The 15,728-nt window shown below is 47.0% G+C and overlaps 1 protein-coding gene across 1 annotated transcript; it reads right to left on the reverse strand.

The window, feature by feature from the left end:
* Nucleotides 1-862: 862 nt before the first annotated feature.
* On the reverse strand, nt 863-13,701 carry EDEM1 (ER degradation enhancing alpha-mannosidase like protein 1). Its single transcript, XM_042823709.1, has 12 exons — nt 13,269-13,701; nt 12,883-12,955; nt 11,596-11,699; nt 10,591-10,762; nt 9,169-9,352; nt 8,525-8,699; nt 7,873-7,993; nt 7,312-7,482; nt 6,661-6,734; nt 5,632-5,728; nt 4,696-4,881; nt 863-3,851 (listed from the first exon to the last, which is right to left on the reverse strand). The coding sequence occupies exons 1-12, from the start codon at nt 13,673-13,675 to the stop codon at nt 3,762-3,764; spliced, it is 1,854 nt and encodes a 617-aa protein (XP_042679643.1). The 5' UTR covers nt 13,676-13,701; the 3' UTR covers nt 863-3,761.
* Between the last annotated feature and the right edge of the window lie 2,027 nt (nt 13,702-15,728).

Genomic DNA, 15,728 nt, shown 5'->3' on the forward strand with positions numbered 1-15,728 from the left:
TGCCCCTCCAGGCAATAGCCAGGGAGACCAGGGTGGTGGGAGGAGAAGGAGCTGCTTTGTTGTTACTTCCAGTCTTCGTGCAGTACAGACGCAGCCCTCAATCTCCACTAGATGAAAATGCAGTGCATATAAATACCTTGTCCAGTAACCAAGGCAGATGGAGCTGGCAAAAAAAGCCTCCAGCAGCCAGCAACTGCTTCAGCAAGCCATTAACTGCCTGTGTGTTACTGCGAGGATGTGGCTGCAAAGTGCCTTTAATCTCCCACAGGGAAAATAAACGCTATTTCTTGCACACCTCAATTATGTGTTCCTGAGCTAAAAAGGTCTGAGGCACAGACAGAACTGAGTTCTCCTTGGCAAAAAAGAACTGCTGAGCTCTGGGTTAGGCAGGCTCTCCCTTCCTCCCAAAACCAGCCAGCAGAGTGCTTGTCTGAGCACAGTGCTGTGCTGCTCACTGTAACAGCAGTGCTTTGGGCAGTGACACTTTGTGGCTGGCTCATGAAACCTGAATCCCCTGCCCACTGTTTGTGGCACACAGGTGGAGATCCACGCTCCCCACACACACAAGACTCCCCAGGGACCTACAAGAGAACCAGAGCACTGATTTGGGACTTCATTACTTTACTGACATCTGGAGCTCTTCAGGCAGGTCAAACCACAGAGAATTTCACCAAGAGCCCCAAACCTGCTTGACCAGACCCCAGCCCTGTTTCCCTCCATCACTGCTTCCCCCAGCCCACCTTCACCTCCTGAAGTTCTCCTGTTGGGTGAACAGCAATGAGGTACACGCACTCCAATTCATCTTTCCCTGTCTTTGGGAGATGACACGTAAGCTTTATGAAGAACTACAGAAAAACACAGCTAGAAGTGGTCAAATACATCATTTTTAATGCAAAACTTTAAAATTGAAGCTCGGTTTTGAAAACTTCGCACATTTCACAAAAGCTCATTTGGTCCTTTTAAAAGTTCCTCATCCCCAATTAAATACTCTGTTGGAAAACAACAATTAAGCATACACTGTATCTTTAATTAGAAAAAAATTATATTGCACATTATACCAAGAAATACAAAACGTTTCAGCAAATTATTCCAGCAGTGTTACCAATTTCACTTACCACTGATTTTAAAAATACCCACATTAGTGCATAGCATGTACCCTGCCATTACAGAGCAAAGTATCTCAGAACACTTCTGTATTCCAAAAGAGAAAAGTCAGCACTTTGAAGAACACAGACCTTCCACCACGTACCAGAACCAGCCTCCCAGGAGGCAGGGATGCTCCTGTGGGGTGACAGCCATCGGCTCACCTGGGCAACACAAATTCCAGCACTGTCTCTAATGAGAAGCTGCCCAGCTAAGAGCTGGCACTGCAACTAATGGCCCAAGTCACCGCGGGCTGAAAGGCTGCCTTACCTGCCTGCTCTGCTCCCACTGCACATCGACTTTCGCTGTTCCTGGCACACATGAGAAGTGAGAAGCAAGGTGGCAGGATACCATGCAACTTCATTACAGCCCTGCGCTTCCCTGGGGAAAACTGGAACAGACTTTGGTGCGTCACACTCAGCTGGAACCCTGAGCAGGGCTCAGGCTTTTCAGAAGGCACAAAACACAGAGGCAACTGCACGATGCAAAACGACATTCAGAGAGCTCCACTGCCAGCTGGGGGGAAACCAGCACCAGAAACATCCACAGCACACCCAGGGCAACGTCAGCGTTGGCATCTGCTACAGCAATTTGAAGTGGAAAGTTCCAGAACGCTGTGCTTTGCTTCCACGTTACTGAGCACAACCAGGTCTGGCCCTGCAGTATTTCAGAAACCCCAGGCATTTCTGCTGTCTCTGCCCTGCACTCCCTTTATTTCATCCTCCCACACTTCTGTAGATGTTCACAAAGTCAATGCTTGCTGGTTAAGGAGAACCATTCCCAACACGTTTGGATATTAACACTGAATTTGTGTTCTGCTTTGATTTAGGCAACTGGGCAGACACTGTTTGCAAAGCCAATTCTGAAGGAGCTGGAATTGCCAGCTGCCTAAGATAGCAAAGGCAACTGATTCTATTGCAGAGCTTTGGGAAATCTTAACACATTTCCCTCTACCTCCAAAACCCCTATTAAAACACATTCATTAAAACCTGGAAGACAGGAATATATGTATTTTTTGCCTGAATACAAGATCCAGCTACCACGGAATAAAAGATTCTACAGTGAGGTCCCTGAGATGCATCTGCACACTGAAAGATTCAAGCAATAACCTCTTAAAAGCACTAACTTCATATTTATTAGAAATGTTTTGAGTTGCAATATATGGCTTACGAAAACAGACGTTATCATAAAAAGGTGAAAATACAGCAGATTAAGTTTGCCCTTATTTTAAGCCTTAATTTAAAAACAGTGAACCCAACAGTAACCTTCCACTGCTTCAACTGCAGTCAGCAGCAGCATCTAAAAAGCATGTAAGCAATGAGGAGCCACTGGAAAAAGCTGTCACTGGATGAAGTTGTTGGGCCCCAGCTTGCTCTCATCCCTCAGAATTCAGCTGCCTTCCTCCTGAAAATTCACACTGCTATTCCTCCAATGCACCTGAGCTGCAATTGAAGATGGTGGGACGAAGCACCAGCAGTTTTCTCACTGGAATCCAAAGGCACAGCCTGCAGTGCACTCCAGCATGGTGGTGAGCACTGCCAGCTCCTGCAGGCACGATGCAGTTGTGATGGCACGTACCAAACTGCCTCGTGACAGAAGGATGAGCTCCCACCTCCCACTGACTCCTGCCTTGGGATGATGCAGAGATGGTCCCTTTACCCATTACAATGACAGAAAATAAACCCAGAAGCATTCTTTGGGTTGGGAACAGCAGCTACGCTGTTTCAGTTTCTCCTGCCGCTGAGGAAAACATAAGGCACTAACATATTAATGCTGTAAGGAACGTGAAACACTTTGTTCTGCACAGACTCATAGCAGTTCTCAGCATCTCTCTGGAAGAGGCACCAGGCACACGGCAGGCACTGTGACTGGAGGTTAGCTGCTACAGCTGAGTGGCTTTGAAGTTTTGCCCGCCCCCCCCACCCTACCCCGCACTCCCTTACAAAAGAAGGCACCAAATTTGTGTTATTACTGGTTTCTGTAGCTACAGCCCTTGTGACTGCACAGCTCTATTCAACTGTGCACATGAGGGATCTCATGACTTATCCTGACAGCTTCTTATGAGATCAAGAGATTTCAAGATACTGTTCAACACAGAGCGTTTTTGTTTTAGCCAAAACCCACTGCCAGTGGGTCCCTACCTGAGAAGTACTTCAGATTGTGTATTGCTGGTCAGAATAACCCGATAATTAAACGTGGTGTTAGAAATTGCACTTTCCCATTCCTTCCCCAACCCCACAATCATTTCAAATTAAATACCTGACCCTCCCTTTTCCAAAGGGAAATCTGTAATGCAGCTACAAAGAGGTAGCTAAGTGGCACGTGCCAATTTTTTTTTCCTTTTTCCTCTTTTGAAGTATATCCAACCTTCATTTTCAACATTTTTCATTGGAAGTCTTAAAACAGGAGATCTCTATTTGGGTGGCACATGGAGCTTCCATAGTTCAGAAGACTGAACTCGTAAGGGAATTAAATCTCCCTTCATATCCATCATAGAAAACTAACAAGCACAGGGACACCCACTGGCAGCACACACAGCTGTGCAGCTGAAGAGGAATGCCCAGAGCCAAATCCCATGCTCTTCCTGACACACGACAGAAGTTACTCTGAAGAACCATTCAGATCAAGCCCACCATCCGATCGATCTGTCTCATGTAGTTGCTCTTCAATGGCAGCAAATATCTCCTCTCATCCGGAACTCTGTTACACTGGTAACAAAATGAGAATATTTTTAAGAATAAAACCTGCCAACGGTCAATCCCATTCACATCCTCTTTGGATAGCAGTCATTTCAGCATTGATGACCACAGCCTCCTTCCCAGCACAGGAAGTTGTAACCAGCAGCACTTTCAGTGCTCTCTCCCCCTTCCTTTACAAACATGCAGCACAAACATCAGCAAACAGCATTTCTCCAGAGCAAGCTGCAAGTTTCCAAATACAAGCCAAACTGCTGCAGCTTGTCATTCAATCAATATTTCCTTCACTATGACAACTGTGAATGTTTTGTGCTGTTGGGTTTTTTTAAGATAAAATGCTCCTTTTCTAGAGGACAGGGGAGGGAGGGAGGGAGAAGGAACCATGCTAGAAGCTACCAGCTTAGAGACTTAAGAACATGTGAATTAAAAACAGAACTATTTTGGTTGTTGATAGGCAATGGACCCATACTTCTGTACTCAGTCAATTGCTGTTCAAGAGAAATCACCTTTATTTACCTCACACCCTCTGCTCTTTTCCCTCTCCATCACAGCAACAAAGGAAAACTTCAAGGGCAAGGAAAAGTGGAAGGGAAAAATATCAAAATGAACAACGAAGAAACTACTTAGTACAAAATAGTCAAAAGAGGACAGGATTCACCTTCAGCATCACCCCTCTCACATTACCTCACCTGTTCACTTCCACGCTCAAGGGTTTGTTTTAACAAAGGAGCTGCTTGGCTATTTAGAGCTTACATAGGAAACAAAGCAGAACCCTGCAGTGCCACCCCCAAGCCATTCTTCAGCTGCCCAGTCCAGCCCAGCACACAACCCTCCAGTAACACCACAGGAACCTTACATTAGAGCTGAAGTTGACGGCCTTTAATTCGTTAGGTTTAACTTTTTCTGTGCTGTCCTCTTCCCCAGGGAGGATATCCTGCCACAGCGAGTTCCGAAAACGTTCATCCACAGACACAATATGTCCCTCAGTAGTAAACATATATTTATTTCCAGACTTATGCACTGGATTGTCTTCATCAAATAACTACAGAAGAGAGAGATGGAGCTGAATTAAGTAAATTAAGCATGCACGTTTTTCAAGTTCCCCCATTAAGAAGTTAAAAAGCACAGTCACAACAGTCACATGCATCAGATCACACAGTCATGCATCTGAAGGATCACATGAAAAGTGTGCTTCTTAGTGCCTAACTACTGTCAGGGCAAACGGGAAGAAGCAGTTTTAATATTTCAGGAGTGAAGAGAGCAAAACTTCTCATACGACTTCAACTGCCCTCACTTTTCTATGCTGTATGTCTTTTATGCAGACATTTTTAGTTGGCATTCCACTGCTGCTATTCAATCACACTTTTTTTATAGTAAAGGACATTGAGAACAGTAGCTTAAACCACACTGCCTCAAATGTTTTCTCCTATGACTGCCAAAGCCTGATAGAGAGTAATTGAAGGGCTGCTGCTATTCATCTAAAAAGGCCACAAGCAGCAACTCAGCTGAGCTGCAGCCACCTTCAGTCTTACTCCCCTTCCTTGCAGCTTCCAACCCTGAAAGAGCTGCCAGCTGTTTCATTTCAGCACAGCGAGCCCTTACAAACCTCCAGCCCTTACAAACCTTGCTCAAACCTCCAGGATTAGAGTGGGGTCAAAGAAAGGAGTTGCACACTGCCACTTAAATACCTCTGGTTCCCCAGAGCCCAGCACAGTTTCTAACAGTTTCAGCCTTCTCGGTGTGTTTGTGCACAAAACTTGCAAGAGAGTAACTGAAATGATTGCATACATACCAGGTACAAATATTTACATGTTTCACTGAGAAAAAAGCTCTCCATTCGATCTTCTTTTGTCTTCTCCACCACATGGTGTAAGGTAGCATAGCCACACCTGCAAGATTTAAGTTTAGTTTGGGCTTAGAACTCCTCCCTAAGTACCTCTCAACTTCAGACCGTTCCAATGCACTAAGGGTGAGGTTGAAACAAAACAAGTCTCTTCTCAGGAAGCACTGACACTTCTGCTATCCTGATGGGACCGGCACTGTGGCTGACTGTTCCACTGTGCAGACTTATTAACAGCACCTTCCAAAGAAGCAAGGTGCTCTCCAATTACCCTGCATAAACAGGTCATTTCCCCACATGAGAGAGACAGTTCTGGAAGCCTGCTCTCAAGAAAAGGTTTGCTGCTGAGCTACCTACTACTTTTATGGATGAAGCTGCAAGCCATCACACAGTACACTTACCATTCTTTCAGCCACACCCCTACACAGCATCCAAATCCCATTTAACTTCAGAACACTACAGTTTTATATGACATTACAGCTATGAAAGCAAGGCAAACACCCACAGCTAAGCAAAGATCCATCATCCTGCCCTTATTCCCTTCAAGAAGTTCAGATATGCATAACAGATGTGCAGGATTCCCTGCTGCTGGCTGGAAAAGAAAGCTGATGTGCAGCAGCCCAGCTTGCAGGCCATGTTACCAGTTAGTTAAACAACACAGGCCCATGAGGTGAGAATTACTCTTGCAGGAGCCTTAGGAAAACAATGATGTTACCAGTTTTTGCCAACCGATCATCAGTAACAGATTTTAAAGAGTAGCTGTAAAATTCTGAAGGCATATAAATTTGTCACTGGACAATAAACTTCATTTTCAAATGAGAAATATAATTGTTCAATACATAAATAATCACTAGTGGTTTTCATGGAGAATCGGGTTTTCTGGTTTACCTACGTTTAGCAGATTGGATTCTATATACAAAACAGATACAAAACAGATATGTATATAGCAGTGAGAGAAGGCAAACAACACTGAAGACTGACTTCGCTTTTGTGTATTTTTCCAGACTCTGTAGAATATCCATTCCCACATGAAGGTAAAATGGGTTCTTTGTGGCCTAAACAAGGAAGAAAAACACAGGCAGAGTCAGAATTTTGGAAATCTTGTAAAAGTAGCACTTAAAGGCACAGCAGTATCAGATTCTCACGTGTTACACTATCCTCATCTTTATAGGAACATGACTTAGATTACTCTGTGCAAGAATGCAGTAAAACTCTGCAGTCAAGCTCTGACAGCTTTCCTACAGCCAGAAAGCCATTTCAGTTTACTGCATCTGCTGCCAGAGACCATGCCTGGACAACACAGCAGAGAAAGCAATTACATTTACTTCAGTGATTTCTATTAAGAAGTCACAAGGTCTCTTCTGTGTAAAAATCTGCCAGCTATTCTTGAACAGGGCGTTTAGTCTGCTTTCGCTTTATGTATTAAAAAGGCTGTTTTCAAAGCAAGCAACATAGCAACTTCATAACATAACAATCAACCACCGAAACAGAGACCTCTCTGTAAGAAGTGCAGACACAGAACCATGAAGTTCTAGTGGCTCAGTACTCAGCAGGGACTGCAGGGGGGAAAAAGCGACTGAAGAAAGTCATCTCTGCCAACACACGAGCTGTAAGCTGGGAGTAATGAAGTACCTGGTAAAGAAGGTAGGTGGATTCCACCAGCTCTGGCCTCAGTGGATAAAAGGGAACATCCGGTGCTTGCAACTGCCAGTTGTATCTTTCTGGGAGAGCTCCATATCGCTTCCATATGGCATAATAAAAAGCATGGAGACAAATAGCATCTTCTACGTCTCCTATCAACACCTAGGTATGACAACAGCCATAAGCATGCATGCTTAATACTGAAGGCCAGCAAACTGCTCGCTGTGTACAAGAACACGTCATACAGTGAAACACTGCTCTCTCACACATACAAACACTGAGGTTACACGAGCAAGTTACAAAGCATCTCAAAGCTCACATAAAGAGGCCAAGCCTTCCAACGCCGTAACGCTGCACTGAAGCAATGTTATTCCAGCACAGAGGCTGAGTTGTCCTAGAGCTCTCTCTTACCAAGCAGCCAGTTCAAAGCCGCAGGTTAAAGCTCATCTCAGGAGATGCTCAGCCTCACTGACAGGCTAGGATCAGAATGAGCCTCTCTGAGAACTGCCCACTGCATCACGCAGTCTTTAACAGAAATAAAGTTTGCTTTACCTGTAGTCCAGGAAAAAAGGCTTGCAAAGAGTCAATCCACGTGTTCATCAGCTGTCCAGTGAACATGTTTACATTCACATACAAAGGCGGGTCACCTTCACCTTCATTGCAAGCTTCTCGACTGCCAAGGAACCATAAGCACGTGTAAACGCTCACTGCTTTATGAGAACACAATGCATGTTCAACTCTCAGCACTGCCAACAGCAAAGAGAACAAGCTGCAGTTTGTCAGAGCTGGGCTCAAAGACATCATGAAAAGCACAGACAAGTCCATCCAGATCTCAGAAAACTATTTACATGCATCATATCCTTCAGCTACATCAGCAGAATCCCTACCGAGAAGCATAGTAGGTAACACCAGGCCTTAAGAAGTACTACATTAGCTAATTTAATACACTGCCTTCACAGTTCTACAGCCTTCTCTCAGCCTAGGGTTTACTGAATTGGATGGTAACCAGCTCAGCTTCTTTGCACCAACAGTGCCATACAGACCATAGCTTTCTTTCCACAGTGACTACCACAAAAATAAGGTTTTCTTCTTTGAAGAAGAGAACAGAAATTTTCTAGAGGGGGACCAAACATTATATAAGCCATCATATCTTACTAGAATATATACATTTTTAGAGATATGAAACTCATATGATGTAACATACCCCCTTCTTAAGTGGTTCTGAATGTTCTGATAAGCATCAATGAACATCTCTAAGTCTTCCTTCTCTCCAAAGAGGATGTAGGACTTGAGGAGGTATTCATAAAACGAGTCTGATCCTGCTCCCAAGCCACTCTGCTTTCCAACCCAATGGCCAGTTTGAATATTCACAACATTTCCTGATAGAACAGACAAAAGCTTTAGTCTAACATTAAGTGCATCAGAGAAAAAAAACAATCAGACAGGAACTTCAGAATACAAAACTTCCAAAAAGCCTTAGGAGGAATAAACAGAGATTACATTCAATGCAAGTGCTACAGTGCATTCATCCCAGGAGCTGGAATACACCTGCTCTTGTTTTAAGTACCAACCTCAACCATATTAACAGGAAGAGAAATGCAGACCTCCTGGTTCATTTCTCAGATTCATGAAAATTTTGTCTTCGGAAACCCATGCCCTAAGGACTCTCACAATCCATTTTTCTAATGAAATTGTGAAGTGCTATTAAGCCAACAGAAAGCACAAGGAGAGCATGACTTCACAGCTACAGATGCAACAGATCAACAAAGTCTTTAATACACGAACGAAACCTGTGGAGTGACAGCATTCTAATACAGCCAGACAATACAGCTCCACCTCAGAGATTACCTAGCAGTCCAGTGTTGTTACTCCTGAGACTCCAGAGTGCTTTGACAGCTCTCCTGGCCACCCACTCAAACGTGGAATCACCAAGCAGCCTGCTCAGAATGCCAAACTCCACCAACAAGGAACCGGCTCCTGCAGTGCAAGTTTCATTATTGCTGTTTGGAGGAACTCCCTTCTTCAGGTTGACCTGCAAAGCAGAGGAAGTGCTAACAGCAACCAGGCAGGCTGCACCTCACGAAGCTGTGCTCTGACCTGCAGCCTTGCATTTATTATAAGGCCTTTCTTGATTGATTTTTGCAGTGCACCAGAACCGGCACATCTCTGCTTGGCCAAATAACTCACAGAATCATAGGATGGCCTGGGTTGAATGGGACCACAGTGATCATCTAGTTCCAACCCCCCTGCTGTGTGCAGGGGCACCAACCACCAAAACCAGGCAGCCCAGAGCCACATCCAGCCTGGGAAATTCCTGAAATTTATCTTCCAGCTTTATAATATCACCCTTACGGTGGGAAATCCTCCTTTTTGTCATTCTTACACTTGCTAACCTCTCCAGAATTTCAAGCCACTCTTTCATCACTCCTGCTAAGTGTTCAGGTTCTCCCAGGAGTGATGCAAGCATTCCTTCCCCTACTTCAGCACTCCTCAAGTCAAGAGTTTCAACGCTCCTCAACTTCCCTATGGCACAAAGCTGAAGGGAGGTTACACCACCATCAGCTGCCTTACCCACACCCTGAGCAGAACTCCTGCTCCTAACACCTGACATGTGTGGAAGAAAAGCACTGCTGCTGAACCCAGCAATTCACACCAGTAAGGCAAGGATTAGTTTCATAGCTGAGAACTCTTCTTCTAGAACTTGTGTCTTTTTTCTTATGTGTTGAGTGTTTAAAAGCAGAAGGCGCCGCATTCAGGTATGCTGTAGCATCCTTGAGTCCTCACGGAGCAGCACTCCAGACAGTGACAAAATCCAAGCCCAACACAGCAATTATTTCAGCCTTATTTTCTTTGGTCACCACGATTATTTTAGTACCAAGTCTCCAGCACAGGTATTTTCCCAGACCATTTGCCCTTGCTGTACTTCTCATCAACCTTCTCACTGACAGCACTGTTTGTTACTGTGGAAAGCACAGGGCAGGGCACATCCCAGCCAAACAGCATGGAAACAAATGACTACTGACCCACAGGCAGCAATGTACACAGAGCAAGGAAACAGCCTGAAGAAAACATTTACTAGGCAAGAGGAACAACTTTTATACCACTCATTTCACCACAGCTTACTGCAGTTCCTCCACACGCCCCATTTCAGTGCAACTCAGTGCAGGCTAGAAAGCTCAGCTGCACGAACTGGGCACAGAACTTCAGCTGCAGGACAGGAGAGCTGCTGCTTCTAAACTCCCTCCACTCTTTGTTGACGTGCTCACTTACCCGAGGATACGGAATCCCAGTTTTGGTGTTCTCAAATGCTGGCAGCAGTCTCACTGCGAGGTCGTGAGCCATGTGCAGCAGTTCGTTGTCATAATCCTTAATGGTCATGTCACCAAAAGGCTGTTTGGCATCTGTAATTATTATGTGGGCAGAAAGCAGGCTGCCCAAAACCCTATTGGAAAAGGAAATGAGTTCCAGGTTTTAAGTCTAATCTGAACCTAGTTCTCCAGCTAAACCCTCACCAGCAGCACGTTTAACAGCAGCACTGCTTTCTGCTCCTTACAGACACTACAGAAAGAGATCTTTTTCCACCACTGTTTGTTAGTGAGAACATCCAGAAGCCATGCTGCTTTTGTCATCTGCAGAAATCTCAAGATCTTGTTCTGCAAAATTCACCTCACCCAGGAGCACATTCTACCCTACCAAGTCTAAGCACAGACCACATTCCCCACCTTTTTTTTTTTTTTACTGCTGCAAATGACATTAAGTTTGATATCCAAACCTAATACTCCCCCCCCAAAATCCTAGTGAAGTTAAGCAGCAATTAAATAAACAGATTAAGGCCGCAGTTCAAAGAATGAAACCATTCAATGTCAGATGCCATTTTAAACCCATCTCTAAGGCAGGCAAGTTCTGTTTTTCATACGAAACAAAACTGAAAGCAAACAGAAGATCCACGGAGGATGATCAAACCATGCAAGCTCATCAGCCGGCCTGTTTGTGGTGCATAGAGCTGAGTCTGCTGCAAGATGAACGACAGAAAGCAGCAGGCTGAAAGCCAAAGACAGCTGAAACTACCATTGCACCACAGCACACGTGACTCACTAAATAACATCAAACATGGAGAGATGCAACACTTTCATGGCATGCTTAGAAAAAAAACTTAGCCAAGAAACAATTATGTACTAAAGGCTACCAAAGAAATCCTTACCAGCGATTTTGTTTTGAATCTGTAGCATATGCACAGCAAGCCTTTAAGCCTGGTTCTGATTTAGAGCTACATACCTGATGGTTGCCTCAAAAACCTGGACTGTTGAGTCTTTGTCAAATGAAACTGTGTCAATCACCAACTTCACAGCCTTCTGGAATTCGGAGGAATTTCCCATTACCTTTTATATGAATAAAAAGTATTATTATTATTATGCATGATCACTGCTTCAAAAGAAGATGGAAAATGAAGAAAAGGCAAGCACACATTTTAGACCAACAGCTGCATTATGCAGATCCTGAACAGAGCCCTTCCAGCTCCTGCTAATAGACTTCCCAGGCACTGCCCATTACAAGACATTTAAAAGTGCATTTAAAACAAGAAGTTATTGCTGTTGGACAGTGGGGTTGCTTTGGGTTTGGCCTTTTTTTTCTTCTAATGTGGTCACAGTTCAGCCTCAGAGTAAAGGACTCTATGAGAATTGTTCAAGGATCCAGCAAGACCACCTTCAAGAGGTCATCAAATAAATTGATGCACTGCTACACCCCCCTTTTATCCTTCACCTCTTCCCTGCAAAAATCTGTTCTAAAGTACTACCTAACAGTAGTCATTCACAACCATAATCCCACCTCAATTCAAATGCACTGCAAACAACACCTGCAGTTCCATAAGCATTCTAAAAGAAGCTCTGTGCTAGTTCTGATTCTCAGTTTCCCTCACCTGGGAACTAACCAGCAAACAAACAGTGACAGACTCCCACTTTCCTAGCCTCATTTCCACTGCTGACAGCTGAGCAGAACAGACCAGACGTCCATATTTCCAAGGGCATCTGGAGTTTCTCATGCCTCTCAGAGCTTCTCATCCACCTGACTTCAACCCTTCAGAAAGTCATGACCACATCCTGTTAAGTCACTGCCTTCAGATTTTAACTAGCAACATGAATGCTCTTTGGCATTGTATCTCAGTTACATTAGCATACCTTTCAATTAATTTGCAAAATTCAGTTTGGTCCTTCCAGCTAACCTTCTGGACTTCCTTCCCGAGCTTTTGATTCAATTTAGCTCAAGGGGGCTCTGCAGTAATTCTGAAGTTCTATCATACAGTAGAAGTGCAGTTATAGAAGCAATTAAAGTCTCTGAAGGACAGATTAAAGTCTGTGAAGGTTAGCTAAGGGTTAGGAGATACCGAAGGCTGGAGAAGATATCAGAGATGCTGTTGTACACCTTTGTTCCCTGCCGGCCCGTTACTGCTCTCATCCGTGACAGCAGGACCTTCCTCCTTGCTAATTAACACTTCTTTGGGGCAACGTGTGTTCTGCCCAGACATGAACGTGGGAATAAAACCCAAGTGTTCTGGCAACTCACCGCTAGGGTATCCAGTGCATCTATCAGCGTTAGCGAGTAGTTTCCTAAGACATCGTTGATGTTCAGATTTGAGCTGCATAAAACAAGAGTCAGGCGTCAGGCAGCACGGCCAGCAGAGCTCCAGGGCGCTGCCACGTGACGCGAAGTCAGGCGAGGCGCTTCGGGGTGAGAGGCGACGGCCCGACGTCGTGCGCCATGAAAGGTTCGGGTCGGACAGCGGGACGGAGCCCCGCAGAAGGGCGGGCGTCGGCACGGGCCGCGCAGAGAGGGAGCGGCGCTCCCGGGCTGCTCCAGGAACGCGGAGACGCCGCTCGCAGCGGCAGAGGCCGAACCGACCCGGAGCCCCCCCTCGCGGAGGCCGGCCCGGCCCCCCCAGCCCCACTCACGGGTCGTCGCGGTCGGGCCCGCGGCCGCAGCAGTGCAGGGGGTCGAGCTCGTCGCTGGGGAAGGCGTGCTGCATGTAGCTGTCGTAGCCGAAGGCGAACATACCGCGGGCGGCGTCGCGCAGCCGTGCCCGCAGCTGCGGGGTGAACGCGGCGCTGTAACGCCTCTCGTACTCATCGCGCCCCGCCGCGCCGCCGCCGCCCCGCAGCGAACCCCAGTGCGAGGAGCCCCCGCCGGGAGGCGGCCGAGCGGCGCCGGGATGGCCGAGGGCGGCGGAACGCGGCGGGAAGGGGAACGGGAGGCGGAGGCGCAGGCAGAGGCCGGGCGCCAGCGCGGGGAGCAGCGCCAGCAGCGCGTGCAGCCCCAGCCTCAGCAGCAGCAGCCCCAGCACCAGCGAGCGCCATTGCATGGTCGCCCGCGCGCCGCGCGCATAGTTCCGACGGGCCGCCCGCCCGCGCCGCGTCTCCTTTGACGGCGGAAGAGAAACAGCGAACTCGGCGGGGAGGAGCCCGCCCCGCCCGCAGCCCGTTGGACGAAGCGCGGGCGGCCTTCGCTCATAGGCGCGCTGCGACGTCACTCAGGGCGGAGGGGACGGGGCGGCGGCCGGGGCAGTCGTGGCAGCGCATGGGCGGAGCGCGGCGCTTCCTGCCGCGTCGCGGCGGCTCACGGGGCGGAACCTCGGAATGTGGCCGCTTCTGCAGCGCGCCCCCTGGCGGCGGCGGCGGAGCAGCACCGGGGCCTTGCCGCCCTTCAGCCTGCTGGCTGCTCTGGGCTGCCAGGGAGGCTGGTGGGTCCTGGGGGTGCCTTCCCCGTGGTTTTCCGCCTTACGCACAGCGGCGCCGAGATCTGTACGGACCGAGAGGATCTCCTTGTTGGCCATAACGATGAGGAAAGGTTCCTCAGAGCAGAGAAGCCGCAGCAAGTTTACAGCTAAGCAGGAAGCCCCACGGCAGGCACGGCTGGGCCTCCCGTTGCAGCACCGACCCAATGCCAGTCCAAAGAAACACCAAGGAAGCCAAGAGCTCACTGCACTCAACCCAGAGCTCACAGCCCCTCTCCCACCCTGAAGCCATTGCTGGCCTCCTCCAGTTGCCACAGACACCGCTCTGAGCCCACAGCACTGACCCAGCCCTGCACCAACATTCAGCTCCTTCCCCCCCTCCCCCCCCAAAACTGAGAACATGAAGTCCAGAATCCAGTCTCATTTAGAAATTAACCTCAACCTTCCTCAAGTATATATTCCAGACCACTACTTTATGACAGCGTTTAAAATGGGGTCAGTCCAGGATAAAGATGTTGGTTTTGCCACCTGAGAAGCAATAGCACCTTCTCTCCTAACTGTGAATCCAGTGCTGCGAGCTGGAGCCTCTCCCAGGTAATCCAAATAACTGAAATTTGCTAGTTTACAACTTAATAAAGTACACAATTCTAACAACCACAATGGCAGCTGCCCTGCCACAGATGAATATGCAAAAGAATGTTTTTTTTTTTTCAACAACGCTTTTATTGAAGCACTTCAAAATGATCACAATGATAGATGTTGCCTTTAACAGAATAAAGCCTGCAATGTCATAAGTAAAAGGCACTAATCCTGGCACAAAGGTCTACTTACCAACCTTCCTCTGAGATGGAAACAAAGCCATCACATTTCTACTTCTCCCTTAGGAATACGTGCATACCCCTTCTGAGTGCCACCCTGTGTTTGTTGTTTAAGCAACATGTAGAAGAAATCCCTGATGTTTCACCAAGGCATACTTTAACTTTCAGCATCTGTGGTTCCGAAGTAACAGACAACCTTCAGAAGTCTGAGATTCCATGACACACGTCATTCTGAATGCATAATTTTGGAACAAAACTCCTGAATTCCTTTTCTTGCTGCTCGTGTAGCTGGCAGCACACTGCCCTCAGCAAGGTGCCTTAGATAATCTGACTTCCATCCCGCTCAGTATTCACACAGCTCTCTAGTGTATGGTCAGTGCAAAACCAAGCCAGCAGGGAGCAGAGCTGAGGCACGCTGCCCAACAAGAGCCGTGGTTTAACATTCACAAGGCACACAACACACTAAGCAAATCATGACATGCCAGCACACCCATTGCACAGCCAGAGTAACTATACACAATTGGACGTTAGAAAAGTTCACTTGATAATCCAGCTAAACCATACTTCAGTCATTCCAGACCCCTGCATGATGCTCATTATTTTAACCAGAAAGGCTGCTTAAGGTTTGGCCTCCTTTCTTCCACCAGAGTTTTTCTTAACCTACCAGCATTCAAGAGGATGGCATTTCCAACCCGATTCCACAAAAATGTACAAAGAATAAAAAAACAGGGCCATAAAACAGCTTCACCCACACCTGTGCATTTCTCCCATTGCCAAGTGCTTTGGCAGAAGTGCACCGTGCAACTGCTGGGACGCTCAGCTGCACCAGGGCTGTGTCAGCTCTACAGTGGGACACAGGACCC

This window comes from Centrocercus urophasianus, unplaced genomic scaffold (assembly GCF_019232065.1).
Source record: "Centrocercus urophasianus isolate 14NV4802_14NV808 unplaced genomic scaffold, USGS_Curo_1.0 seq_22, whole genome shotgun sequence".
Lineage (NCBI taxonomy): Eukaryota > Metazoa > Chordata > Aves > Galliformes > Phasianidae > Centrocercus > Centrocercus urophasianus.